Source organism: Sapajus apella, unplaced genomic scaffold (genome assembly GCF_009761245.1).
Source record: "Sapajus apella isolate SASKATOON/1434 unplaced genomic scaffold, GSC_monkey_1.0 scaffold70, whole genome shotgun sequence".
NCBI classification, from domain to species: domain Eukaryota; kingdom Metazoa; phylum Chordata; class Mammalia; order Primates; family Cebidae; genus Sapajus; species Sapajus apella.
In genome coordinates, this window is record NW_022437010.1 from 4144677 (window position 1) to 4172228 (window position 27552).

Below are 27552 nucleotides of genomic sequence, written 5' to 3' on the forward strand. Positions count from 1 at the left end.
TATTTTCTCTGCTGTTTTAGACTTTTTGGGGCAGGTATATATGTTTTCAATGGCAGGGGGTGAGAAGCAGACAACAAACAGTATGTAAAATATATCCTGTGAAGAGTAAGGGGGTTAAAGACGATCTCTTAAAAGTTGTTCAGCTCTGAAATGTTTGCTATGTAATTATAATACAACAGTAAGAATATTGGGCAGGAATTGGGATTATTGCAGCATGCATCTAATGCATCTAGCTAAATTGTTTTTTCTTTTTTTTCTCTCTCATAGCAGTGAATACGCATCTAGCTAATTTTATTTTCCTCTCTGAAACGACTGTAACCATCCTACACAGTTTTTTTCTTTTTTTCTCTTTTCATGTCATACTTGAACCTGGAACCTTTTATGATTCCAGATTTTGTCATTTCCTTCAAAATTAAACCACTAGTTTTTTATTTTCTTTTTCTTTTTTTTTTTTTTTGAGATGGAATCTCTCTCTGTTGCCCAGGATGGAGTATAGTGGCGAGATCTTGGCTCACTGCAAACTTCGCCTCTTGGGTTCAGGTGATTCTCCTGCCTCAGCCTCCCGAGTGGCTGGCACTACAGGCATGTGCCACCACGCCCAGCTAATTTTTTGTATTTTTAGTAGAGACGAGGTTTCACTGTATTAGCCAGGATGGTCTTGATCTCCTGACCTTGTGATCTGCCCACCTTGGCCTCCCAAAGTGCTAGGATTACAGCCATGAGCCACTGTATCTGGCCCTATTTTCTTATTTCAGTGTCAAAATATTTAGCCTTATGTATAGATTCCTGCTTCTTTTTTGACTAATCTTCATTTTTATGGAGTATGTCTTCCAACTATGCTAATCTGTCGCTATTTTATTGGTGTTTTTGAGTTATTTTTATACTTTTGCACATACTGTTTTATCTGGATAGGAGGTCTGTAGTAATTTGTGTACTCTCCTAATTTCCCCCTCTTTAGGAACCCCTTACTGATAACCTAAGAGTCAAGCCTTTCATATGTATGTAGACACATACTTTTAGGGTTTATGTTAAGACTCCACATCTTCAACCCAGCCTGCATTAAGTCAACAGCTTTATCTAGATTAATGCATTTCTGCTGCATTGTTGTTAATCAATATTTGACCGCTTGTGGTAAGATAACTTAGAGTGATAGTTGGAAGGGAATTCATCTAGGAATTTAGGATTAAAGATGGTATTTGGGGCACTGAAATTTGTGCATGTACTGAAATTTAGTGAGGGATTATATCATTATAACCAATTTTATGAAATTACTTGGGCTCTCTGGCACTGGAATGTACTTACTGTGGAGGAAGAGGGTAGAAGAGAGATGCTGAATGCCATGAGGCACACCTGTAATCCCAGCTCTTGAGAGGCCAGGGCAGGAGGATCACTTGAGCCCAGGAGTATGAGACCTCCTGGCCAAAACAGCATGACATCATCTCTACTAAAAAATTAGCTGTCCCTGGCCGGGCGCGGTGGCTCACGCCTGTAATCCCAGCACTTTGGGAGGCTGAGGTGGGTGGATCACGAGGTCAAGAGATCGAGACCATCCTGGTCAACATGGTGAAACCCCGTCTCTACTAAAAATACAAAAAATTAGCTGGGCATGGTGGCACGTGCCTGTAATCCCAGCTACTCAGGAGGCTGAGGCAGGAGAATTGCCTGAACCCAGGAGGCGGAGGTTGCGGTGAGCCGAGATCGCGCCATTGCACTCCAGCCTGGGTAACAAGAGCGAAACTCCGTCTCCAAAAAAAAAAAAAAAATTAGTTGTCCCTGTAATCCTAACTACTGGAGGCAGGAAGACCACTTAAGCCCAGGAGTTCAAGGTTACAGTGAGCTATGATTGTGCCACTGCACTCCAGCCTGGGTGATAGAGTCAGACCCTGTCTCTAAAAAAAGTTAAGTAAGAAAAGGGTAGAGAGGTAGAGAAGGGAACTGTTAGATCCTTGATAGCCTTATGTCGTTGGCCAGGACTTTTCCATACCATAATCATTTCTCCTGCCTTAAGAAACATTAGAGGAAAAGAAAAACTCTGATTGTCCACTTTCTACCCTGGCCAATTAGTACAAAAGTGTTAGTACCCTCTGCTTTGTTGCTTATCTCAAATCAGAAAATAATTAAGGTAGATTGAAATAGGAAGGCAGCAAAAGTATTACCTTCCATTGGACTAGTCCATACCAGCAGGGGTAAGCTTGTGTGTAGACTTTCTAAGAAAGATGGTCCCTCAGAGCCAAGGCTGCTACAGAAGCACCTCAAGAACTGAATGAGCTAGAAGGTTCACCCACTGCTGGTGTTCCCAAGATTTCTTTATCACCTTATACTCAGCTGCCAAGGCATCAAGGAATTGGGAGATGTGGAAGGATCCTTTGCACTGGGCCCGTGTCCTGGAGTCAAGCGAAGGAAAGGGGGGTTTTTCATAAGATCTGAGATATCCACAGCTGGTTTAGATGCAGCTTATTCGTTTAGAATTTTTGAAGGCAAACCTTTTTTTTTTTTTTTAAGTCACCTTGGGCTTTTCTACCCTGCAGATTATTCTTTATTCTCCAAAACTGTGGGTTGCAATGAAAGGTTTTTTGTCCTCCCCAAAGAAATGATAGAGGTTTTTGTTTTTATGTTTATTAAAACAAGAGCTGTAGTCGTAATAACACTAGCTAACATTTTTTTTTGGGGGGGGTGGGGACAGAGTCTCACTGTCACCCAGGCTGGAGTGAATGGCACAATCTCGGCTTACTGCAACCTCCGCCTCCCAGGTTCAAGTGATTCTTCTACTGCCTCAGCCACCTGAGTAGCTGGGATTACAGGTGCACAGCACCACACCTGGCTAATTTTTCTATTTTTAGTAGAGACGGGGTTTTACCATGTTAGTCAGGCTGGTCTCGAAGTCCTGACCTTATGATCCACCCGCCTCGGCCTCCCAAAGTGCTAGGATTACAGGCGTGAGCTACCGTGCCCAGCCCACTAGCTAACATTTAAAAAATTATTTAAAATAGATAATAGAGTCAAATGGCTCAGAAGTTACAAGGTACAGAGTATATGATTAAAAGTTTCCCTTGCGTGCCTTCGAGCCATTAAGTCATCTCCCTATAGGCAACCAGTGTCACTAATTTCTATACTCTCCTCTGGAGATTGTTTATAATAGCTGAAATATTTTGGAGTTTTACCAGGTAGCGGATACTAAGCATTATACGTCTTATATGCTGAATAGCTATAAGATAAATGAGTTACTTAGTTTTCCACAATCTGTTCCAAACATGTACCATGTTTAAATTCCTAAATAAGTACTCTTCAGTCTTGGCAGCAACATTGCCTTCAGTGTCGGAAAGGGAAGAAGGCCATCAAGCATGAACTCTTATCAGATTTTGTATTTTCTACTTCCAAATCACCCATCATTCTGCATTTTCTTCTTAATAATGAGTTGTCTTCACTCTCTTCTAAGGCTGATCCTTCCACCTGTGCTCATGTCCCCATCTCATCCTGTGGGATTTTGTTACATTATTCTTTCCTTGTGTAACTTCAAGTATTAATCCTCCTCAATGATTTGTTAAGCTACACACATGCTTATACTGTTCATCCACATTTGCTGCACCCACTTATCTTTACCAACACCAGTGACTTCTTGTAAAAGAAACTTGTGGCCAGGCATAGTGGCTCACGCCTGTAATCCCAGCACTTTGGGAGGCCAAAGTGGGCGGATCACGAGGTCAGGAGATCGAGACCATCCGGGCCAACATGATGAAACCCCCGTCTCTACTAAAAATACAAAAATTAGCTGGGTGTGGTGGCACATGTCTGTATGCCCAGCTACTCGGGAGGCTGCAGCAGGAGAATCACTTGAACTTGGGAGGCGGAGGTTGGAGTGAGCCGAGATCATGCCACTGCACTTTCGCCTGGGTGACAGAGCAAGATTCCATCTCAAAAAAAAAGAAAAAAAGAAAGATAAACTTGTACAGCTTTTCTCTCTTCTGCTCACTTCACATGTATTCTCTATCTTGGTCTGGTCCCGTATATCTTGTTAAACTGGTATTGCTAAGGTCACCAGCAACCTAATTGCCAAATTCCTTGTTTTCCGTTGTCCTGTTGTAGCTCTTTTCCAGCTCTTCACAGTATAGTTTCATCTGAATGCTCCATGAGTACTTCAAATTTTATACATCGAAAATGGAATTCAGGATTTGCCATGCATCCCACCCCCATAAACTCTGCTGTTTTGATGTGGCTCCAGTGATTCAAGCGGTTGCCTTGTTACTTCTTCCATTGGTTTTTATTTCAAAACCCATTAATCAGATCTCATGGATTTCCCTTAACTGTTTCTGAAGTAGACCCTTTTCCTCTTTATCCCTATCATTAATGGTTTCAGCCTCCTTGTCTCTGGTCTCCTTTCCTACTTGTGGATCTCTTTTCTCAGAAGTAGAAACTTGCTCTTAGTAAATGAAAGAAATCATTAAGGATACTTAAAAATATAACGTACAACAGTTTCATAGTCATTGAACAAGCGTTTGAGTGCCTTCTGTCTTAAGTGAATGAGCTGGATGTGGAGGATTTTAAAATATGAGACAATCTTTGCTCTTGACAAGTTTTACTTATTGGGGGAAGGAGTATTTTATACAAGTGAAAAAGCTAAATGCCAGGAAACAATAGCATCTCAATTTATTAAAGGCTTGGATGCTTCAAAGATGTGACTCTCTCTCATCCATATTGATGCCTGGAGAAATGATGCTGCACTGTGTTTAAAGTTTGTTTTGTTTTGTTTTTAAGACATGGGGTCTCGCTATGTTGCCCAGGCTGGAGTGCAGTGGCTATTCACAGGCGCGATCCCACTACTGATCAGCACAGGAGTCTTTACATGCTCCTTTTCCGACCTGGGCCGGTTCACCTCCCCCCACCCCTTAGGCAACCTGGTGGTCCTCTGCTCCCAGGAGGTCACCATATTGATGCCAAACTTAGTGTGGACACCCGATCGGCATAGTGCATTACAGCCTAGAACTCCTGGGCTTAAGTGATCCTCCAGCCTCAGCCTCCCGAGTAGTTGGGACTACAGGCATGCACTACTGCGCCCAGCTTAAAGTTTTAAATAAAATTTGTTCACATTTTTTAAAAACTTTGTTGAGATACAGTTTACATGTCATACAATTTATCTGTTTTAAACATATACTTAATAAATTTACCAAGTTCTGCAACACAAATTCAGTTTTAGGACGTTTCTGTCATCCTAATAAGATCTCTGGTCACACTTTTTTTTTTTTCCTTCAAAATTATGCAACTGGTTCTCAAAGGAAAATTTTTTTGTTAATTAGAATGGAAGTCTTTGTAGGCTGATATCAAGGTGCTTGAGAGCAGAGGTGGGCAAAAATGTGACTGCAAGGTATATCCAGCTATGTCCACTCATTTACATATTGTCTGGGGCTGCTTTTACATAGTAGCCCCAGAGTTGAGTAGTCACAAGAGAGACGTTTTGGTCTGCAAAGCCTTATTTGCTCTTTGGCCGTTTTCAGAAAAAGTTTACCAAGCCCTGTTCTAGAACCTTGCAGTTCACAATATGATCTAAATACCAGCAGCTTTGACATTTTCTAGGTGCTTGTTAGAAAGAGAATGATAGGCTTTGCCCTAGACCTGAATTAGATCTGCAACATCCCTAGGGAACTGGTACGCACATTACTGTTTAAGATGCACTGCCTTAGAAGTTGTATTTTAATTAATGAAGTATGATGGAATTCTTAATTGCTAATCCCAGCAAAGCTATAGAGAAGCAATATTTCACCCTAATATAAAGTGAAGTCTTTATTTATTTATTTATTTATTTATTTAGACAGAGTCCCACAGTGGCACGATCTCGGCTCACTGCAACCTCCACCTCCCGGGTTCAAGTGATTCTCCTGCCTCAGTCTCCTGAGTAGCTGGGATTACAGGCACATGCCACCACACCCAACTAATTTTTGTATTTTTAGTAGAGATGGGGCTTCACCATGTTGGCCAGGCTTGTCTTGAGCTCCTGACCTCAGGTGATCTGCCAACCTCAGACTCCCAAAGTACCACACCAGGCCAAGTTGTTATTTTTAAATGATTTTTTTTTTCTCCCATAGTAATCTCCTCTTAATTGTTCTTTTTCTTAGGCAGAAGATAAAGAGGAAGAAGATGTGTCTGGTGAACCTGAAGCTTCACCAAGTGCAGACACCACTATCCTGTTTGTAAAAGGAGAAGGTAATACAGAAGTATTAGTTTTAATTCACATGTAGGAATTTTAAAATGACAAGCTTGCTCTTATATATCTGAATACCCATATCTGTAAAGTAGTATTGCTGGTGATCTAGACAGAGTAAAAAATAAACTAACGGGAAAAATAAACACTACCTAGTTTAACTAGAAATTTACTGTCCTTTTCAAAAATTTTGTTTTTGAGACAGGGTCTCGCTCTGTCGCCCAGGCTGGAGTGCAGTGACTCCCTCAGGCTCACTGCAACCTCCACTTCCCAAGTTTAATTGATTTTTCTGCCTCAGCCTCCTGAGAACGATCATATTTTAAAACGTTTTCAAACTGCCACAGCAAAGTAACTTTGTCGTATTTTGAGTGTTAACCATTAGATACCTAATTTTTCCACTATGGCCTAGGTTAGAGCCTAGGTTTTATTAAAAGAAAATAATTAGGCTTATATGTATTGAGGGTTATATGGTGGGCACTGTTCTCAATACTTGGCATGTATTATTTATTTGTAATAACCCAATGAGCGTAGTCATTGCTGAATGAGGTTTGGAGAAGTTAAGAAACTGGTTCAGGGCTCCCAGTTCATAAATAGATTTGAGGATATAGGATTCAGACCTAGATCTGTTGACCCCACAGCTTGTGCTGTACTCGGCGAACTCAGCTTTGTAGATTACAGTATAATTATTGAAGACTTAATATTGAAAGTTATTAATTTTCTTGGTCTTCTCACATTTTCTGTTTTATTCCTGTGTACTTTTGAGCTTTATGCCTAAAAGGGGTATAATTTGATTATGCTTTTTTTCCTTCCATTTTTGTAGCTACATCCTTGGGTCTCAACCTTCAAATTTGTATTTTGATTAATTGCTTAAAGTGGATAGGGATTGCCTGATTAATTTTTATGTTCTGACAGATACTAGTTTCAGATGAAACTCTTGGGCTTTATCTTTTCTTCATTCTTCTATTTATCTGCACAGATAACACTAAGTTGGAGGTGAAGGTAACTTCACCAACACATGTAATGCTGCTGCTTGATTATTTCACTGCCAAAAGTACACAACTCTTTTTACCACATGATTCAGATGTGATGTGGTCTGCAATTGAGACACTTACTTGAATGCTTATGTGGGAATGCTAGACTACAGACAAAAGGATTTCGGGCTATACAGCCACTCTAATCAATTTCTAGTTAGTGGGTGACTGGATTGCTCTACCGTGAAGGATTCTGACACCAGGTCCATATGAAAGGGTGCCAAATCCATTAGTAATGCCTTTTTTAAAATTGTGTGCTCTTTCCATGCGTTCTAATTTTCTTGTCTCTATTTTGTTTCTCAGATTTTCCAGCAAATAACATTGTGAAGTTCCTGGTAGGCTTTACCAACAAGGGTACAGAAGATTTTATTGTTGAATCCTTAGATGCCTCATTCCGGTATCCTCAGGACTACCAGTTTTATATCCAGAATTTCACAGCTCTTCCTCTGAACACTGTAGTGCCACCCCAGAGACAGGCAACTTTTGAGTATTCTTTCATTCCTGCAGAGCCCATGGGTGGACGACCCTTTGGTTTGGTCATCAATCTGAACTACAAAGATTTGAACGTAAGATCCTCTAAACCTTCTTTTTGTTTAAGTTAGAGGTGGATGGGGACAGTGATGTTAATAGAATTCATCTGTTCATTCAGGTGCCTGTTTTGTGGTTGAACCTGTGATAGCCACTAGGGAAGCAAAGATAAATTTCACGTTTCTTCTTCAAGTCTATAATCCAGTGAGGGAGATAGATGGAAACAGGCACTAGAACATGCTGATAAGTGATGCATACTAGAGATAAGGGGAATAAGGTGCTATTGTGTGGGATTGAAAGTGAAAATGGAGATGTAAGTAAAGCTGTGAGCTGGATCTTAATGGAAAAAGTAACAGTAAGACACACAATAGAGTCTACAGCTTATTCAGATGTTAAGTTCTGTCGCCAGGCATGGTAGGTCACGCCTGTAATCCCAGGACTTTGGGAGGCCAAGGCGGGTGGATCACCTGAGGTCAAGAGTTCAAGACCAGCTTGGCCAACCTGGTGAAACCCTATCTCTACTAAAAATATAAAAATTAGCTGAGTGTGGTGGTGGTCACCTGTAATCCCAGCTGCTTAGGAGGCTGAGGCAAGAGAATCACTTGAACTTGGGAGGCAGAGGTGGCAGTGAGCCGAGATTGCACCATTGCACTCCAGCTTGGGCGACAGAGCCAGACTTCATCTCAAAAAAAAAAGATCTGTCAAGTAATTTGTACTTCCTTTTGTTGCCTGCATTTTGCCCATTTTACTGCTATTTGTAAGTTTAAAGACTTTCTATAACTGTTTTCCCATCATTTTATACACTCCATAGGTAAAATAGAACCATATGTTTTCAGTGTTTTAGTGGCAAGGTTTATCATTTTTTTTTTTTATTTAGGAGAAACTTTTATGTTTTATTTAGGAATATATAAGGCCTGATGCCTTATGGTTTTTAATATGTATATTATGTATAAGTCATCAATGACTGAATGAGAAACCCAGAAGTAGGTCCTCCTTCAAATGAGAGCACATCTAAACCATTCCTTTGTTGTTTTCAGAGAAGGAAATTTTATTTTCTCTTGGAAGCTTATTCAACTTTTTCATTACGCTGGTGTTAACATGTTTACCTTACGTCTGAGTTAAATTTCTAGTGCTGCAATCAAGTGTTCCTTTGTTTTCTGATTACCTAGTTGAGAGGATTAAGTATTTTCATCCTGTCCTCAAAATAATGTATTAAGCATCCTCAACTTGATAGTTAAGTAGCTTGAAGAATTATTGATTTTATCTTGTTTTCGAGTAGAATTAAATTGAATGCAACAAGTATGTATGTAGTTTTAGTTTCTTTTTTTTTTTTTTGAGATGGAGTCTTGCACTATTGCCTGGGCTAGAGTGCAGTGGCGCAATCTCAGCCTACTGCAACCTCCAACTCCCTGGTTCAAGCGATTCTGCTGCCTTAGACTCCAGAGTAGCTGGAATTACAGGTGTGTGCACCGTGCCCAGCTATTTTTCTTTTTTTTTTTTTTTTTGTATTTTTAGTAGAGATGGGGTTTCACTCTGTTGGCCAGGCTGGTCTCAAACTAGTGACCTTGTGATCCACCTCAACCTCCCAAAGCACTGGGATTACAGGTGTGAGCCACTGTGCCCAGCCTAGTTCCTTTCCTTAAATTCACCTCTGCCACTCTTTTTTTATCTGTGTATTATTCCTGAAATTTTCAATAAAGGAATGCAAATTGAAGGATCTTGAAGTAAAATTTACATAATTACAGTTAATGAGTGACAGTTTTGAAAAAGTGCTAACCTTTGTGTGAAATATCAGACACTTAAGAATAGCTGTGTATTGCCGCAGTGAGTCTAATGCATTTTAAAACTAAAATTGTGAACTGCCAAAATGATTTCAAGACCACAACAGAAAAATAGTTTCATACCTAAAGTGACCAATCCATTTATTATAAAGAAATTCGTTTCCAGCCCACTGTCGTTTTAGAACATGAATTTGACTTTTGTTCTGATCTAGTTCTTAAAATGACCTGCTACTGCAGCTGCTGCTGTACTTTTTCTTCCTTCCTCGTTTGAAGGGTTGCAAACAACAGAAGGTAAAGCTGTTGGTGCATGAATGCTGTGACCTTTTTTTCTTTATGCACATTTTATCTCATTTTTATTTTACTTTCTGGGTCCTCACACCACTACCCCAACCCCTAACAAAAGTTCAGGGGAAAACTTTGGCCAAGTTGGTGACTTTTTTTTAAGGGTTGTAGGTCTTGCTATGTTTGTTGCTAGGCTGGACTCAAAACTCCTGTGTTCAAGCAGTCCTCCTGCCTCAGCTCCCTGGAGTAGCTGGGACTACAAGCATGTGCCACTTCGCCTGTCCCAGAGACGTTTTTATTTTATGTGAGAAAATAACAGTGTTGAGTCCCTGACACAGAATAGGGCAATTACATATGAATTTGTTGAATCTTACTAATCTTCTAAGTAATGGGAAAGCTATGTTCAATCTGTTAGGGTAACTGTTTTAAGTAATGTTACAAGTTTTCCTTCCTTCATTGCATTTTAGATTTTTCTGATGATTTTATTTTTTTAAACAGGGCAATGTATTCCAAGATGCAGTCTTCAATCAAACAGTTACAGTTATTGAAAGAGAGGATGGGTTAGATGGAGAAACGTAAGTGAAGGTTGTAGTATGTAGATCTTGATCTTGCCCCTAAAGTAAGACTGGAAGGCTTGCTCCTGTTTTAGCATTTTTTTAGATGGTGTAAATCAAATGGACTGTATAGATTTGGTGAAATCCTTACTACATTCATTCATACTTGAGATGACTCTTATAACTATTAAAGTCAAATTAGGAAAGATAGTTGAAACTGATGGAAGAATCTCTTTAAAAGTTAGTGTTGGCTTTCTGTCCTTCCTCTTGTCTAAATTTTCTACCCCATGCTTATAAACTGTTCACCAGCCTAAACTAAGTCTCATGCCTCTGAAATTACTATTGAAAACATAAGTTAGAAGATTTTATCTTGAAAAAGTTAAGTGTTTGATGAATCTTTTTTTACTCTAAACTTACATGTAATACACTTAAGGTAATTTTTAAATTGGATTATGCAAAATAATGTAATAGGCAGATGAAATTATTGCAATTATTTTATAAACTGAGCTTTTGAATATAGCATAAATTTTAATTCTATTTTCAATCATAGAGTTTTTTTTTTTGATTGACTAATTTCTCTTAAAGATAATTTATAAAACTTAACTGCCTGGATTTAAGTTGAATACAGAGTATTTTTTTTCTTTTCTCCACAAGTTATTTGGAAAGCTTCTATCATGTGTTAGAATTATAGTTGTAATTAGCTGTGGTATTTCCTGTGAATTAAAGGCAGTTCTTATTTTCTCCTTTTGTACCAGAATCTTTATGTATATGTTCCTTGCTGGTCTTGGGCTTCTGGTTATTGTTGGCCTTCATCAACTCCTAGAATCTAGAAAGGTAATTATGGATGAACACTTCTTACAACCGTATTTCAAAAGCTGTTAAGTACTAAGTTAAGCACAATCTAGTTCTTTGTGGCCCCATACTGTCACTGTGGGTTTGTATGCTTACAACTTTGTTGTACCGTTTTAGAACAACACCTGAAGGTGAGACATTGGATATGTAAATTGATTCATTTAGACTGACTGACTTTCTTCCTTTCCCTTTCCCTTTTCCTTTCCTTTTCCCTTTCCCTTTCCACCTTGACCTCCTGGGCTCAAGTGATCCTCTCAACTCCGCCTCCCAGTTGGCTGGAACCATAGGTGTATGCCATCACACCTGGCTAATTTTTAAAATTTTTTTGTAGAGAGAGGGTTTTGCCATATTGCTCAGGCTGGACTCAGACTCCTGAACTCCAGCAATTTGCCCACCTTGGCCTCCCAAAGTATTGGGATTATAGGTGTGAGCCACCCGTGCCTGGCCTCATTTAGACTTTCATACACGCATACAATTAGTGTCCTTTGTTTGTGCCCTTCAGAGTGATCTTTACCTTTGTATTGGTATTGTAGTTCTTTATGCTAGAATTTTTATTCCCTAAACTCAGATTTTATTGTTCTGTTTTCTATACATTTCAATGGATATATTATTTTATAGCATATATATAGCATAATCTAGCTTTTATATTTTCTTTAATATTCTTTTTTTTTTTTTTTTTTTTTTGAGACAGAGTCTGGCTCTGTCATCTAGGATGGAGTGCAGTGGCATGATTGGCTCACTGCAACCTCCACCTTCCGGGCTCAAAGCCGAGCTACCACCTCAGCTTCCTGAGTAGCTAGGACTACAGGTGCACGCCACCACACCTGGCTAATTTTTGTAGAGACGGGGTTTCGCCATGTTGCCCAGGCTGGTCTCAAACTTTCGGGCTCAAGCTATCCTCTCACATTGGCTTCCCAAAGTGTTGGAATTGCAGGTGTGAGCCACCATACCCAGCCTGCTTTAATACTCTTAATTATAGGACTAATCCTTAATTAATAAACGAGTCCTTTTATTGGAAAAAGAATGAACAAAATTTTGTTGTATCAGTCATAGTTCTGTTTTTGTGGTTAGAGTAATAAAATGGTAACACTTAGGGTCTGCCATGATCATGGTTGTCACTCTGGACTCATTCCCTACTACGTCCTTATTTCCCTCCTCTTCCCCATTTCCTCACTCACCCTCCTCCTCTCCTTCCCCCCAGCCTACAGAAACAAAACCTATATTGTTTTTCTCAGTGGGAAAGTATAAAAAATTGTTATCAAATATGTTAGTGTAATCCATTAAATCTTAAATATTTGCTAGTCATTTTAATGAATATTTATTAAGCCTTAAGCCAGGCAGTCAAATCTATATTAAAATTAACAATGAATGTTACTAATAAGTTCTTTGTCTTTAAAAGAAACACTTTCGCTTAAATGTTAATTTCTAAAACTTAATGGTTGGAATTTTTGCTGTAAATTTATATATTAGGTATAACTGCATCTCCATTTTTTTACATTTAAATGAAACCATTCTTATAAGTTATCTCTCTGTATTCAGGTTCTAAGTTATGGATTATATAATTAATACTGTTTCTTATGTAGATAACTGAGGTTTGTTGGTTTCTTGGGGTTTTTTTTTAGAGCAAGGCTAAATAATGAGTCACTTAAATTACTTTCTAGCAGTTTTGCTATAAATACTCTAGGGAGAAAGTTTGAAGTTCTTAAATTGAGGTGGTTAGCTTAATGAGATGTTTTGCTTTGGTTTTGTTTTATCTGTGCTGTTCAATTGTATTTAGCTTATGATGCAGGAACTGCCTGCATGATCTGCAATTACCCTGAATTTTATTGAATATGAAAATAAATTTGTTCTTCGATTACAATTTGATTCCTAAAGGGCAAGAAAATCATTGTATAAATAAACACTCCTATTTGGTCCACCAGTGGTACAGTAACATAAACCTTTATAGCAAGGGGAAAGGTCTTTAAAGCCTGAAAATAAATGTGATAAAGATTTATTCTTTATGGTTAGTGGTAGACATGATTTTCTCCTTCCCTTTAGTACTTGAGTAGGAGTGTATTCTCAGAAGACTAGAAGAGAACATAACTTGTTTACTAAGATATTTAAATTAAGTAATTTTATAGGTTTTTTAAAAATTAGAGTAAACAGCTGGTCATGGTAGTATATGCCTGTAGTCCCAGCCATTTGGGAGGCTGAGGCAGGAGGATGGCTTAAGCCCAGGAGTTTCAGGCAGCATGGGCAACATAGCCAGACCTGAACTCTGGTTAAAAAACATTAAGTAAATGATGTAATGGAATTCCTTTAAAATATGTCTTTATGTTCTTGTAGCGTAAGAGACCCATACAGAAAGTAGAAATGGGTACATCAAGTCAGAATGATGTTGACATGAGTTGGATTCCTCAGGAAACCCTGAATCAAATCAGTAAGTAGTCTTATAGACTTGGCTGGGATGTTTTCCTCTTAATTGGAAATTAAATATCTTAGATTTAGTTAAAAAAAAAAAAAAAAAGCTGCTTCAGTACTGTTTAACATTCATCTCCTCCATTACTTGTGTAGAATCTAGTATAGTGATTAATGAAGACCTTAAAGATTAATTCTTTGTGTAGTCTTCTTATGCTTTAATTTGGAAATGGTTCCAAATCTGCAGCTTATTTATGAATGTGTGAATTTTCTGTGTTCCTAATCTATTTACTGTCTCTTTTCTTCTGTTGCTTCAGTGCAGAGTAGAAGAGGTGAGGCATTTAATTTTTTAAATGGTGTTTGCTAGAGTATTGGGGGCTTTCAAATAGCACATAAATATTTTAAATAAAGCTTAATGAGTAATGGAACAGTTCTTCTTACATTTTATTAGAGAAACTATTAACTACCCATTATAACTTGAAAGAATTAGCCTAAAATATTACCTGATAATTTACTTTACAGATACATTTCAGTTTTATTACATATTCAGTTTATTAAAATACTAATCTTTATAAAGGAATATAGGAAATTTTCTTCAATTATAGAAGAACATTTTAAAAATGTTTATTAAATAAGTCAATTCCTGGCTTCGTTAATCCTTTTTTTTTTTTTTTTTTTTTTTTTAAGACAGAGCATTGCTCTGATGCCCAGGCTGAAGTACAGTGGCTCGATCTTGGCTCACTGCAACTTGTGCCTCCTGGGTTCAAGCGATTCTCCTCCCTCAGCTTCCCAAGTAGCTGGGATTACAGACACACACCACCACGCCCAGCTAATTTTTTTGTATTTTTAGTAGAGACACAGTTTCACCATGTTGGCCAGGCTTTTTTTGACCTCCTGACCTCAAGTGATCCGCCTACCTTGGCTTCCCAAAGTGCTGGGATTATAGGCGTGAGCCACCATGCCTGGCCCTATTTTTCATAAATGGTATTATGTTTATATTTTTCAAGAATTTTTTGTACATCTATAAGCATATACATCTATTGTTTCTATGTGAGTATTCAGTTCAGATTGCACCATGCTGTCTACACGGGTCTTCAACTTCAGTTTTCATACCTTCGATGTCTCTACAGCAGCTACATATATATTTATTTCACTGTTTTTAACAACTAGACAATAATTCTTTCTCATTCTTTCATATATATATATATATATATATATATGTCATGGTAGATTAAACCTGTTCTGTATTGAGGGATATTGGTTACTTTTAGTTTTTCACTCTTACAGATAATATAATGAATATTTTAACATAAATTTATAGGATAATTTCTTAAAGGTAGAATGACTAGGTCTAAGATTATATACACTGAATTTTCATGGAAAGGCCCCCATTTCCCTCCTAAAAGGGGTGGAAAAAAGATAGTGCCAATTTATATTCTCAACAATGCATAATATTGACTATTTCTCCTCTATTCTTACTAATCATTCTAAAGTGTTAAGTTTATCAATTATTTTAATCTGTCAGTATGATACAAAATGGATATCTTACTGTTTCATTTGCATTTCTTTAAGAATGAGATTCAGCTTCTTTACACATATTCACAGTTGACCTTTGAAAGACACAGGTTTGAACTGCTCGGGTTTCACTTATACACAAATTTTTTTCAGTAAATGTAGTTGACCCTCAGTATATTGGTGGGTTCCACATCTGCAACCAAAAGCAGATTAAAAATACAGTATTTAGCCAGGCGTGGTGGTTTGCACCTGTAATCCCAGCACTTTGGGAGGCTGAGGCAGGAGGATTGCTTGAACCCAGGAGTTTGAGACTAGCCTTGGCAACATAGTGAGACCTAGTCTCTACAAAAAATGAAATAAAAATAGATGTGTTGATGTGGCTGAGGTGGGAGGATTGCTTGAGCCTTGTAGGTCCATGATTGTTCCTCAGTGGCGCCACTGCACTCCAGCCTGGGAGACAGTGAGGAAAGGAAATCATAGGGGAGCTAAGCTATGTGGACCCAAAGGCATAAGAATCATGTAATGGACGTTGAGGACTCAGGGAAAGGGTAGGAGGGGAATAAGGGATAAAAGACTACACATTGGTATACATCACTTGGGTGATGGGTGCAGCAAAATCTCAGAAATCACCACTAAAGAACTTATCTGTGGAATCAAACACCACCCGTTCCTCAAAACTATTGAAACAATAGTAAAATAAAATTGTTTTTTTAAAAAAAGAAAAAAAAAGGAAATCATGATATTTGCAGGATACCAAAGCTGAGTACAGGGAAGGCTTTTTGTATCTACGGGTTCCTCAGTGCCGACAGCGAGACTTAAGTATGCCTCAGTTTGGGTGGGGTTGTGGTGGGGGAGTGGCCCTGGAACTAATTTCCTGCAGATAACAGAGATGACTATATTGACTAGTGTTTCTTTCCTGTGAATTGGCTGTTCAGGTCCCTTTTCATTTTTAAATTGTTTTCCTTATTGCTTTATGTGAGCCAGCTGCCTATTTGAAACACAATTACTATATGGCAGTCTTTCTATGAAAAGTGGGTACAAAGTATGAATAGCACAGGAGGAAGTCAGCATTAGCTCTGAGTATTGAAAAGTTGGGTGAGAAGGAGCCATTGAGGTTTTATGAGCTATGCTAATAACATTCCATCGACTCCTAGGTCAAAGACAGCCACTTTAAAGGAAAGGAATTACAATTTTGTGTTTTAAAAATTACGATAAGCTGGGCATGGTGGTGTGCATATGTATACTGAGCTACTGGAAATGTTAAGGCAGGAGGGTTTCTTGAGCCCAGGAGTTCGAATCCAGCCTTGGCCACATGGCGAGACTTCCCATCTCTAAGAGAAAAAAAGGAAAAATTAGTATCACTTTGTGGAGGACTGCAAAGGAGCTGCTGGAAGTAGGGTTACAGTTCCATAATTTCAGTAACACACAGAAGTCACTGGGGCCTACGCTGAGGCAGTAGTGATGGGAGTAAAAGGGAGCAGAAAAATGTTTCAGAGGTGGGGAAGACGGGGTCTCTTGTGACTTGATGTGTTCGTGAGGGAGGAGTGAAAGAGCATTCTGAACTTAGGCAATTGGGTGGAAGGTGATCCCATTAACTTCCCATAATCTAGGAAAGAGAAGCATGGAAGGATGAGAGAGATGTGTTTGAATTAGCTGCGCTGAGCTTGAAAAGCCTTTGGGACTCCCAGATAAGGATGTCCAGGAACATTTCAAAGTTCTGTTTTAGAGCACAAGTGAATCAAGATTTGGAAACACTGGGACATATAGCATCAGTGTTAGCTCCTAAGTCATGGAAGCTACACATCTGCTTTTTTTCATCTGAAACAGGGTCTTACTGTGTCACCCAGGCTGGAGTGCAGTTATGTGATCACAGCTCACTGCATCCTCGACCTCCTGGGCTCAATCTGCCCGCCTCAGCCTCCTGAATAGCTGGGACTTCAGATGCATGCCACCATGCCCACCTAAATTTTTATATTTGTTGTAGGGAGGGGGTTTCACCGTGTTGTACAGGCTGGTCTTGAACTTATGGACTCAAATGATCTGTCCACCTCAGCTTCCCAAAGTGCTGGGAGTACAGGTGTGAGCCACCACACACAGCTCACGTCTACGTATAGCAGTGATGCTCACACAGATGGCTATTAAATCCTAGAGTACTTTTTGAATCCTCAAAGACTATATTACATTCATCATATTGCTTATTTTAGAAAATTATTTAGAGATTGGTCAGCTGTGTAAGGGCAATAGTTCCTAGTCTAACCTTTTTGAAAATCTGATAAAAGTTGCAGACTTTCTTCATCAGAAACATGTTCATACTCACAACTCAGTTTTAGGTAAGTCGAAAAGCCCCTGATCCATTAGTAACCTACTTAATGAAGTAGCAAAGTTTTTTTTTTTTTCCCCACACTTGAAAAGTGAGGGCAGTGTTCATGTTATTTGTAGGCTCTGTCTTATTAATATTTTGGCCTCTAACTTTTTTTTTTAAGACGGAGTCATGCTCTTGTCTCCCGGGCTGGAACGCAGTGGTGCAATCTCAGCTCACTGCAACCTCCTGTCCCTGGGATCAAGTGATTCTCCTGCCTCAGCCTCCCAAGTAGCTAGGATCACAGTGTGTGCTACCAAACCTGGCTGATTTTTGTGTTTTTAGTAGAAACAGAATTTAACCATGTTGGGCAGGCTGGTCTTGAATTCCTGACCTAAAGTGACCCTTGGCCTTCCAAAGTGCTGGGATTACAGGCATGAGCTACTCTGCCTGGCCTTAGCCTTAACTCTTAAGCAGATTTCTTTGATGCAAAATTTGTAGTCAAATATTCTTGGCTGGGCCAGGTGTGATGGCTTGTGCCTGTCTGTAATCTCAGCTACTCAGGAGGCTGAGGTACTAGAATTGCTTGAAACCAGGAGGTGGAGGTTGTAGTGAGCCAAGATCGTGCTACTGGACTCCAGCCTGGACAACTGAGTGAGACTCTCAAAAAAAATAAATACTCTTGATAAACATTATACATTTTCTAGGAATGGTAATCTTATATATAATTTTGGGGGTGAGAGATCTTTTGAACAGATTTTTTTTTTTTCCATTTTATGAAATGCTTACAGATAAGCCCCGTACTTTGGTGAAAATCACTTTCTAGCCCTTCACTTTTTTTAACTGGAAGAATGATTTTTATTTTTAACATATTCTACAACATACAGACATACCAAGAAAAAAATCAGTGAATGCAAAATGAATCAAAATCAATACAAGAACTATTATACAAGTAATTTCTAACTTATTCTAAAATCTTCCCCTCCCCCCCGAAAGTAAGACAAAGACAGTAATAGAGGGAAGATACATCCAGCCTTTCACTTTTTGAAGAAACTTAAAAATGACACACCTCTTACTGAATGGAAGTAGAAAAACATACCACAAATTTATTTTCTGTTAAATAGACCCTACTAAGAATTTAATATAGGAGATACAGCTTGTGTGCATAGAATAGTTTTTGCATTAAAATACTCCATTTCCTTTATTCTGCTGCTTGTTCCAGGTAAATTTATAAAATTGAAAAACTGCATGACTGCATTTGTAAATACAAAATTTTTAATTTGTAACCAGCATGTTTGAGCTGTCACCTTGTAAACAATTTTTAAGTGTTGATTTATGCATGTATAAACTTGGTTAAGTTGTAGAATTCAAGATTTTGTATGGTCTGTTCAGCAGTACAATAATCAAGATTAAATCTCTTACCCTAATTGCAAAAACAGTTTCATTTTAATCTGAGTTACCTCTTGAAGGATTATTTTAACGATTGTTTTTAAAACCTATAGCTAGATAGGAGGCATTTATTACTAGATGGTATTCTTGCATGTATATGTGTAACTTAGTTGTAAAGTTGAAAGTAAATACTTTTTAAATGTCTTATGAATTCAATATACTTACAATAGGTAAGCTTAAAACTTTCTCTTTTCTTCCAGATAAAGCTTCACCAAGAAGGTTGCCCAGGAAACGGGCACAGAAGAGATCAGTGGGATCTGATGAGTAAATGTTCCTTTGTGCAACAATTCGGTCTTTACTTAACCTGCCCTAATGTTTTTCGGCCTGATGGGAATTAGTGCAGAGAAGCCATATCACCATAGAAGGCAACTACTACTTATGTGTGGACTGAGCAATCAGAGTCTGTGGCGATAATATTGCTGAAAATGCACTGCATTCATTTTTCTAAAGTAACACATTTGGTTTTTTTTTAAACCATTAAAATCTATGTGTGTGCATGTGTATGTATGTGAGCAGTTGGTCTTACCAGAATCATTGTTGAACTACCTGAATCAAGCCTTTAGAATACTAAATAGAATGCTATTATCTCTTCCTTTTTGACATTTTCTGATTTTTTTCTTCCCAAAACTCAGTTAATATTTGCCTGCTATGATTATCGATGTCCTGTCTTGAACAGTTTTAAAGAAAACAATTTTTGGAATAGCTCAAATTTCAATTGATGGCACAAATTAGCATTTTGTTGTTGTTGCTGTATTACAATTAGTATTCTAAAGGCAGAAGCAGACGTAGCTGATTTTAGCAATAGAATTTTTTTGGTATTTTGCTGCTGTTTACTATAATGCGCACCTTCAGAAACCTTCCCAATGGATTCAAGGAATTTGGGGATCTCTCTGGCAACAAATTGTGAAACATGAAATTTCTGCTGACTTTAATATATGAAACCTAATCCTGCCCCCTCTTTTTTTTTTTTAAACAAAAACTAGTACACTTGTGCAAATTGTGTTGCATTGTCCATTGTTGCTCTAGTTCTGACCCAGAGATAACTCTGGTGTGATTTTAGACCTACTTACTCAGTTATATGTGGGATTCTTTGTTTTGTTTTGAGAGAGAATTTTTCTCTCCTTAAGCATCCTTTTTAAAGAAAAGTTGCCTTGGTCCACAGACTAAGCAGAAAATCAAGTTATCAGGACAGAGATATTTTCCAGTTACTCCTGATTAGCGAAGAAAGTGAGTTGGATATTTTTAAAGCAGTTAACTAATTCTTAACCTAATTTGGGAGTTTTGTTTGTTGATAAGACCTTTTCAGTTAATCTGAAAAATTCCAAAAATTGTTCTTAAGTGCTTAAGACTACAACCAAAATTAAATTGTACTTCATAAAATCCTCTTACAGAGTTACTCTTGCCCTAGATTGTAAATTAAGTTTGGTGTTATTGTCAGACTGGATGGAGGGTGAGGTAAAGTAGTATAACCATTAAGAGGCTCTCCCCCTCTTGTCTTTAAGCTGTATTCTCCCAATGTATTTCATAAGAAAATGTTAAGTCAAATTTTAGTGGCTCTTTAATTCCTGACCTGCTTTCATTCTCATTTTCAGTATAACCTCCCCTACACTTATGCCCACACAGACAAAAAAACAAAAAAAATACACACAGAAAAAATGTCTTTCCAAAATGTTTAAGTATTTAAACATCTGAGCCAAAGCCGATGACAATAGAATAGAAGATGTTGTATAATTGTTAATCACTTTGCAAATAGGGGCTATGATGTCAAATTGCCTATATAGGGATTGCTGGATTATAAACTCTATATCTGTAATATAAAGTGTTTGAGTTTTTAATTGGACTGTTATGATCAGTAGTTTATTTTTAAAAAGCTCTATGAGCTCTAAGTAACTGCATGGTTTTTTGTTTAATGTAATATAGGAGACCCTTCACATTCCCAGGGAATATATTCCAAAACATTTTTGTGAATATCTAAGTTTGTGAAACTTCTAGAGCATGATGCAGTAAGGTGTAATTACAGAATTTATAAAATGAAAATGGTCTCTAGAGAGTTTTATGGCATACCTGGTAATAACATAGGCAGTTGCAAAACCACACTGAGTTACAGCTGCCAGCCCTCCTCATTCCTAAATAACTTGCTTTACATACCAGCCCTCCCACTTCTGAAGTTCAAATTAGTGCCTCAGAAATGTAGAATTTATTATTTGTCATGTTTTATTTTTTTTTTTAGCATAGATTGAGAACAGTTGAACTCTTAAATCCTCAGATGCCAGGGGTCTACTATAGCATCAGTAAGTATTTAGCAGAAATTAACTCCATAATGAATGGAATTCAATTCCACACATGGTTTGTTCAAGCACACTTAAAAAGTAGCCTATTTTTTTAATGTCTTTAAAAAATGTAAATATTTGGATGAAATTTTTCTTTGTTTTGATATATTCATTTGCTACACCAACTATGTTTTCAGAACTCATCTTTTGAACAACTTGGTTTCAGAATATGTAAAATGACTTGAAGGATCTTGTGTATCAAACCTGTTGCCCAGATGTGTGAGAATAATGTGTTCATAAAGCATGGATCTTGCTTTGGTTGTATAGCTTCCTCATTTCCTTCATGGTGTTACATAGCTGGTGACTTTCAGGGCTAATCCTGCCCTCTGAAGCATTGTCCCAGGAGAGGAAAAGGGAAATGGGACCTCAGAAGTAGAAGCCTCAGGGAAGGAATAAAGTAGAAATCAGAAGAAAAGAAACTTCACTTGATATTAATAAGGTTTTCAATTTTAAGTAACTTCAGAAAACGTGATTTTGATAGGAGGAAAGGGCAGATTTAGACCTTAAAAAAATATTGAAGAGCTACTGCCTTAAAGGTACATTTGCAGCACACAATATCATGGCTGCCTTGGGGAGAAGCAAATGGTGGTGATGTAACATTGCAGCCTTTATGACTAAATGACGTATTATTTTTTAGGTACAGTAGATAAATATAATAATAGGCGATGCTCATAGATAGCATTCATCTTGTAGTACAATGATACCAGTACCCCTGATATGAAGGAAAATTGACTTGGTTTGTGCATTTGAATAATAATTTTTAAAAACTCAGTGACACTTAGCATCCCTTGCCAAGACTAGACCCTTTATTTTTGTTCCAAAATTAGATGTTAGCTTAAATTTAAAAACATTTTCAGGTATACTTAAGTACTTCTACAGTACTTTTTTTTTTTTTTTTCATATATAGAACAGTTGGAACATATACTCTTCACTTTTTGGCTGGCATCATTTTATAGCTATAGAAGTAAAATCAGTGTTTGCCCCAATTTTTTTAAGTAAAACTCTCTTTGAACTCTTACCTCCAATTTAGTAAAGAACAGCTTAACACAGAAACAGGATTCTTATGAATATAAGTGGAATATTAGGTCTCATTGTTAAGTTAACCTATGTATCTATAAGATCATCCTTAGAGGATTATTACTCTTATTATTTTTGAGATGGAGTCTCACTTCTTGTTGCCCAGGCTGGAATGCGGTGGCATGATCTCCGCTCACTGCAACCTCTACTTCTCAGGGTCAAGCAATTCTCCTGCCTCAGCCTCCTGAGTAGCTGGGATTACAGGCGAACACCATGCTCAGCTAATTTTTTGTATTTTTAGTAAAGACGGGGTTTCACCATATTGGTCAGGTTGGTCTCGAACTCCTGACCTCAGGTGATCCACCTGCCTCAGCCTCCCAAAGTGCTGGGATTACAGGTATGAGCCACTGAGCCTGGCCCATTAGAGGATATTTGAGGAGGAAGAACAAACAGCACCTTGCATCTGACTTGCAAACATCTAAATAATTTCTTTAGGATGCCTATGAATGTTACTAATTGATTTTACATGAATTTTAGCCCCTTTTCATTTATTTAAAAACCCGGGCTTTCATATTAATTATATCATCTGAAGTTCTAAGGTTTTTCTCTTTTTAGATTTTGAAATGATTTAGGGATATACCTCTTGTGTTTGGGTACCACGTAGCTGCTTTTTAAGAAAGTGGGAAGGGAAATCATTTTTTAAACATCAGTCATGTGCTGTGTTCCATTGGTTTTCTAGTCATCTCATACAACTTTACAACAGCTCACTGAAGGAAGGTGATACTGTTCCCATTTTGTAGATGGAATAGACAAAACCTGAATTTAAGTAGCTTGCTCAAGGTTGCATATTGAATATGGAAAGTTCAAATAATCTCAGTAATGAATATGACATATATACTTGCTATACTGTATCTATGATAATTCAGTTACCCACAATACCCTTTTAAATTTCTATTAGTGACATGTCTTTAAATGTCTCCTTGATGAACAAAGTCGTGGTCTTTAAAAACATTTTAATAGGTTAATTGGATTTTCAAGCTGTAAAGGATTGAAAGATCTATCTTCATGTTAAAGGTACGAGGGAAGTATCTGCTCTTGGGTTATACAACCAGATATTCCAAAAAAGCCAGGGTAAGGCTGCTTTTTTCCTTTTCTTTTTGAGATGGGTCTCACTCTGTTGCCCAGGCTGGAATGCAGTGGCACTATCTCGGCTCACTGCATCCTCTGCCTCCTGGGCTCAAGCGATTCTCCCGCTTCAGCTTCCCAAGTAGTTGGAACCACAGGTGCATACCACATGCCTGGCTAATGTTTTTGTTGTATTTTTTAGTAGGGACGGGGTTTCGCTAATTTGCCAGGCTGGTCTTGAACTCCTGAGCTCAAGTGATTTGCCCACCTTGGCCTCCCAAAGTGTTGGGCCTACAGGCGTAAGCCACCACACCCAGCCAACAGGGTAAGTCTTCTCTCTGGTCTATTATATTATGGATTTCTTCTCTCTGGTCTGTTATATTATGGATTTTGCCTAATAGGCACAGTGAGGCATGAAAAAGAAAATTCAGTATACCTGTAGAAAGGATAATCCTTATTTAAAGTCTCCAAATTGCAGTCAAAGACGTTTTGACCTTTTTTGTTCCTCTGCTGTCCCTTATGTAGACTTGTGTCAGTACCCACGGCAGCCTGTCTGTCACCTTGTTGACGTATTTCCCTCTGTGAACTCTGTATCTGGCTTGTTTTCCATCCCCAGCTTCTGGTTCACAATTACGTAGAACCCTATTACTGTTTGAAAAAGGAACAAGAAAATGTGGGCCAGTTTCATTTGCCATTCTTCCATGTGAATTAGTATGGTTCATAAGTATTCCTGGTGATGAGCTAGTACGACTGGCAATTCTGTGAGGTTGAACAAAGGGGTGGTGTGCTATGCTAGCATGGGAATTAGACTCGTCTTGACAGTGCCCTGGCCACTAGCCAAAGGCAGCTCATCCTTGGGAGTCTCAGTGAGAGATGCTTGAAGTGTCAGCCCTAAATAGTCTGATTCTGTGACCAATAAACCCTTACTTAATTCAGTGTTATTAAATGTAAATGATTCTTCCCTTAAACATAGTGGAGAAGAAAAGGAAGCTCTCATGTCAGGCTGCCTGGGTTTGAATCCCAGATCCCCTCTTAGTTGGAGGCAAGTTGTATGATGCTTCAGGTTTTGGTGCCTTCCTCATAAGGTTGTTAGGAGTTACTGCGTGTAGCTGCTTAGAACATTGCCTGGTTCTCAGTAAGCCGCGTAAGTGACGGCTCTCATTTTCACTGTAAAGCACTATATTGTAATAACATCCCATGAAGCATGGGGCAGGGAAGAGTATATAGTACCTTACGGACTTTGATGTGGTACGGTAGTAGTTTAATTCTGAATATGTAAGCTAAATAGTGTTCTTTTTTTAATTAAAGGATAAAAGTTTCAAGATGGGCACGTAATATGGCTAGCACTGGATTTAATGATGAACCAGAGTAATAAGGCTGGCAAGGGAAGTTTTTGTTTTGTGATAAATCTCTTATACCTGCACATCCAGTACTTTTTTAGAACATGTTTGAAGAAGCTCCATACGTTCCAGTGAAGCTGTTGGTGTTCATGTTAGTTTTGAAAATGATCTCAGAATTTATTTCAGCATCAGACTGAACCACTCAAAGAAAAGCAGGCTATTTCTGAAAAATTTTTTCAGAAACCATATTGGTCTGATCACCCAACATTTGTAGAAACAGGTGCTTAAGGTCTAAAGGTATTTTAGAAAGGAGAATGAGAAATACCGTAATCAAGAGCAGTGTTCAGATGGAGTACCTCAAGCATCTGCTCTCTGCTCTTCCACACGCATCCTCATCTTCACAGCTGCCCCAAGTAACCTTGTTATCTGTAGTGAAACAACCTCAAGGAATGCAGAGGCACCCACTCCTTGGGTTTGGTCTGTTGCTGTTTCTAGCTTGGCTGGAATAAGGTATAAGAATCCTTCAGCAGGGAGCATATTCTCAGTAATGCAGAGTGTACTCACCTGGGTTCTAGTTGCAACACTTAGGATTTGCTTGATATTTTATATTCTCTGAGGCATTGCCTGTATTCTTTTCTGCTATCACAGTCCAGAGTCAAGCTACATTTATAGAGACTGTCTGGGCAGAGCACGGTGGCTCACTCCTGTAATCCCAGCACTTTGGGAGGCCACGGCGGGTGGAACACTTCAGATCAGAGTTCAAGACCAGCCTGGCCAACATGGTGAAACCCTTTGTCTCCTGAAACATACAAAAAAATTGCCCGGCATGGTAGCGCACGCCTGTAATCCCAGCTACTCGGGAGGCTGAAGCACAAGAATCACTTGAACTCGGGAGGTGGAGGTTGCAGTGAACTGAGATCATGCCACTGCACTCCAGCCTGGGCGACTGAGTGAGACTGTCTCAAAAAATAAATACATAAATAAGTAAAAGCCATTAACAATTTAAAAAAAAATAAGTAAAGACTGTCTGGATAATGGCTCTCCTAAAAGGACCCATTGCCATCATCCACAGTGGAAGATTCAAAGCAGATGGTCCTCAGTACACGTGAGAACCAGATTTCATCCCCTTCAGTTCTCCAGAGCAGTTTATTATAGAGTGAATGCATCTTAAGGCCTTGCATTTGATATGTCATCCAGTTCATAGTTAAGTTGCCTTCTCCTGGCTAAAACATAATGATTACGTATTTTTTTCATTTGGCCCTACACGCTGCTGGCCCTCTGGCCCTCCACTGTGGGAATTGGATCTAGAAGCAGGCTGAGCCTGCAGACATGCAGTAGCCAAAGGGTCACTCTTAAGTGTTTTATCTCAACTCGTTAATTGAAGTCCACTCGAATAGCATACTTGTGATTTGTACTGAAGCCCCTGCCTAGAAGTAATCATTTCAGGACCCGTAATCATCTGTGACCCATTCCTCGGCACACAGGCTTTCTGATTGATGGCCCCCTGGATCTGGTTTCAAGGGATATCCCTGTCTGGGTGCATTCACAGTCTTTGTACAGCGAGGACTTTGCTGTGCCACTTGTGGTCTACAGGAGGGGCTCAGAGCTGAGTCCAAACTGCTTCATAGCCTCCAGCTGTCCCTTCCAGTCTTGAGAGACTTTTCTCTCCAGATGTAAACCTTTCTTTCCTGCCATTCTCTCAGTGTCTGGCTGCTTTTCTCTTCTGCCTGTCTTCATGGACCCCTTCCTGGCCTCCATCTCTGTGTGGTTCTCCTGCCTCACTCGCTACCTTCCTGTTGTGTTGTTTTTCCCCTTTGTCAAAATATCTCCTGCATTCTTGGCTTCCATTTCTTTGCCAGGCTTTCAGGCTTTCCTTCTAATGTGGCTTCTGCCCACAAAAGCCTGCTCTGTCGAGACCTCATGGGTCCCTGCTTGCAAAACCTTCTTCAGTCTCAATTCCCGGTCTCAACTTGTGTGTTTAACCTATTGACCACCACTCCCCAGATTCACCTTTGTTTCTTTGACCCTGCTGCTCACTCCTTTTCTGTTGAGGACTCTGTTGACTAACACCAGGCTCACCATCCTGCTCTCAGCACCAGCCTTCCGAGAGCGTGCCACTTCTCATGGTTTCATCTGTTAACTGTTGATGACTTTAGTCCTGATTTCTAGGCCTAAATCGTTTCCTAATGTCCTTCCAACTTCCTGGGACTTATTTTCACTTACAATGTTTATTGTAACGCCAAACCAACAAATCACAGGTATGTGCTTTTCTCCATCAATCTCCCCAATCTTTTTGTCGTTAGATATGACTTGTTTACCCAACCTGAAATTGCATAAAGCCCAAAGTATAGTGTTTTGTACATAAGTATTTAATAAGTGACTTCCAAGTTTAGCTCTGCTGTGAATAAAATGAGATTTCAGTTCTCTTCACTTCGAAATCAAACAACTCAGAACATTGAAGAAATCTGTATTTAGTTGGGGCAAAATACTTCTGGCTTAAAATATTTGTTTATATTTTGTAATTAAGTGCAGGAGGTCTTGGGTTTTCTATTTGAATTCTAGTGCTTGCAAACTGAGCGTGATTTCTGTCAGTGTATTTTAGTCAGATTTGTTTCTTAGGAAACTTCTGCATAGTGTGAGGTTCTATCTGATGATTGCGCCTGAAAATGTTCTTTAGCTATCTTTTGGGACTGTTTAATGGAAGTGGGGTAATGAACCTGTGAGATTCTTTTGCAGCTTTGAGAAACGTTTCTGTGATTTGACTATCACAGTTGTTTAGTGTGGTAAAGCCAAGATGGAAATGAGCACTTTCTTTCTTGGTTGTTCTTTTTTTTTTTTTTTTTTTTTTTTTTTTTT

At 38.6% G+C, this 27552-nt stretch overlaps 1 protein-coding gene across 5 annotated transcripts in view; it reads left to right on the top strand.

Moving 5' to 3' along the window:
• The window catches only part of SSR1 (signal sequence receptor subunit 1), a 48628-nt gene that overhangs the window by 4593 nt on the left and 16483 nt on the right, over positions 1-27552 (top strand). Inside the window, exons 3-10 of one of the 5 annotated variants that reach the window (XM_032250023.1) lie at positions 6108-6195; positions 7528-7790; positions 10314-10390; positions 11125-11203; positions 13550-13643; positions 13939-13953; positions 19085-19148; positions 23559-25497. In XM_032250023.1, coding sequence (XP_032105914.1) covers positions 6108-6195; positions 7528-7790; positions 10314-10390; positions 11125-11203; positions 13550-13643; positions 13939-13953; positions 19085-19148; positions 23559-23685 — 807 coding nt within the window. In that variant the 3' untranslated portion in view covers positions 23686-25497. Of the gene's footprint in view, positions 1-6107; positions 6196-7527; positions 7791-10313; positions 10391-11124; positions 11204-13549; positions 13644-13938; positions 13954-19084; positions 21420-23558; positions 25498-27552 lie in introns of those variants that run through there. The other 4 variants (XM_032250025.1, XM_032250024.1, XM_032250026.1 and 1 more) reach the window with 4 other exon arrangements.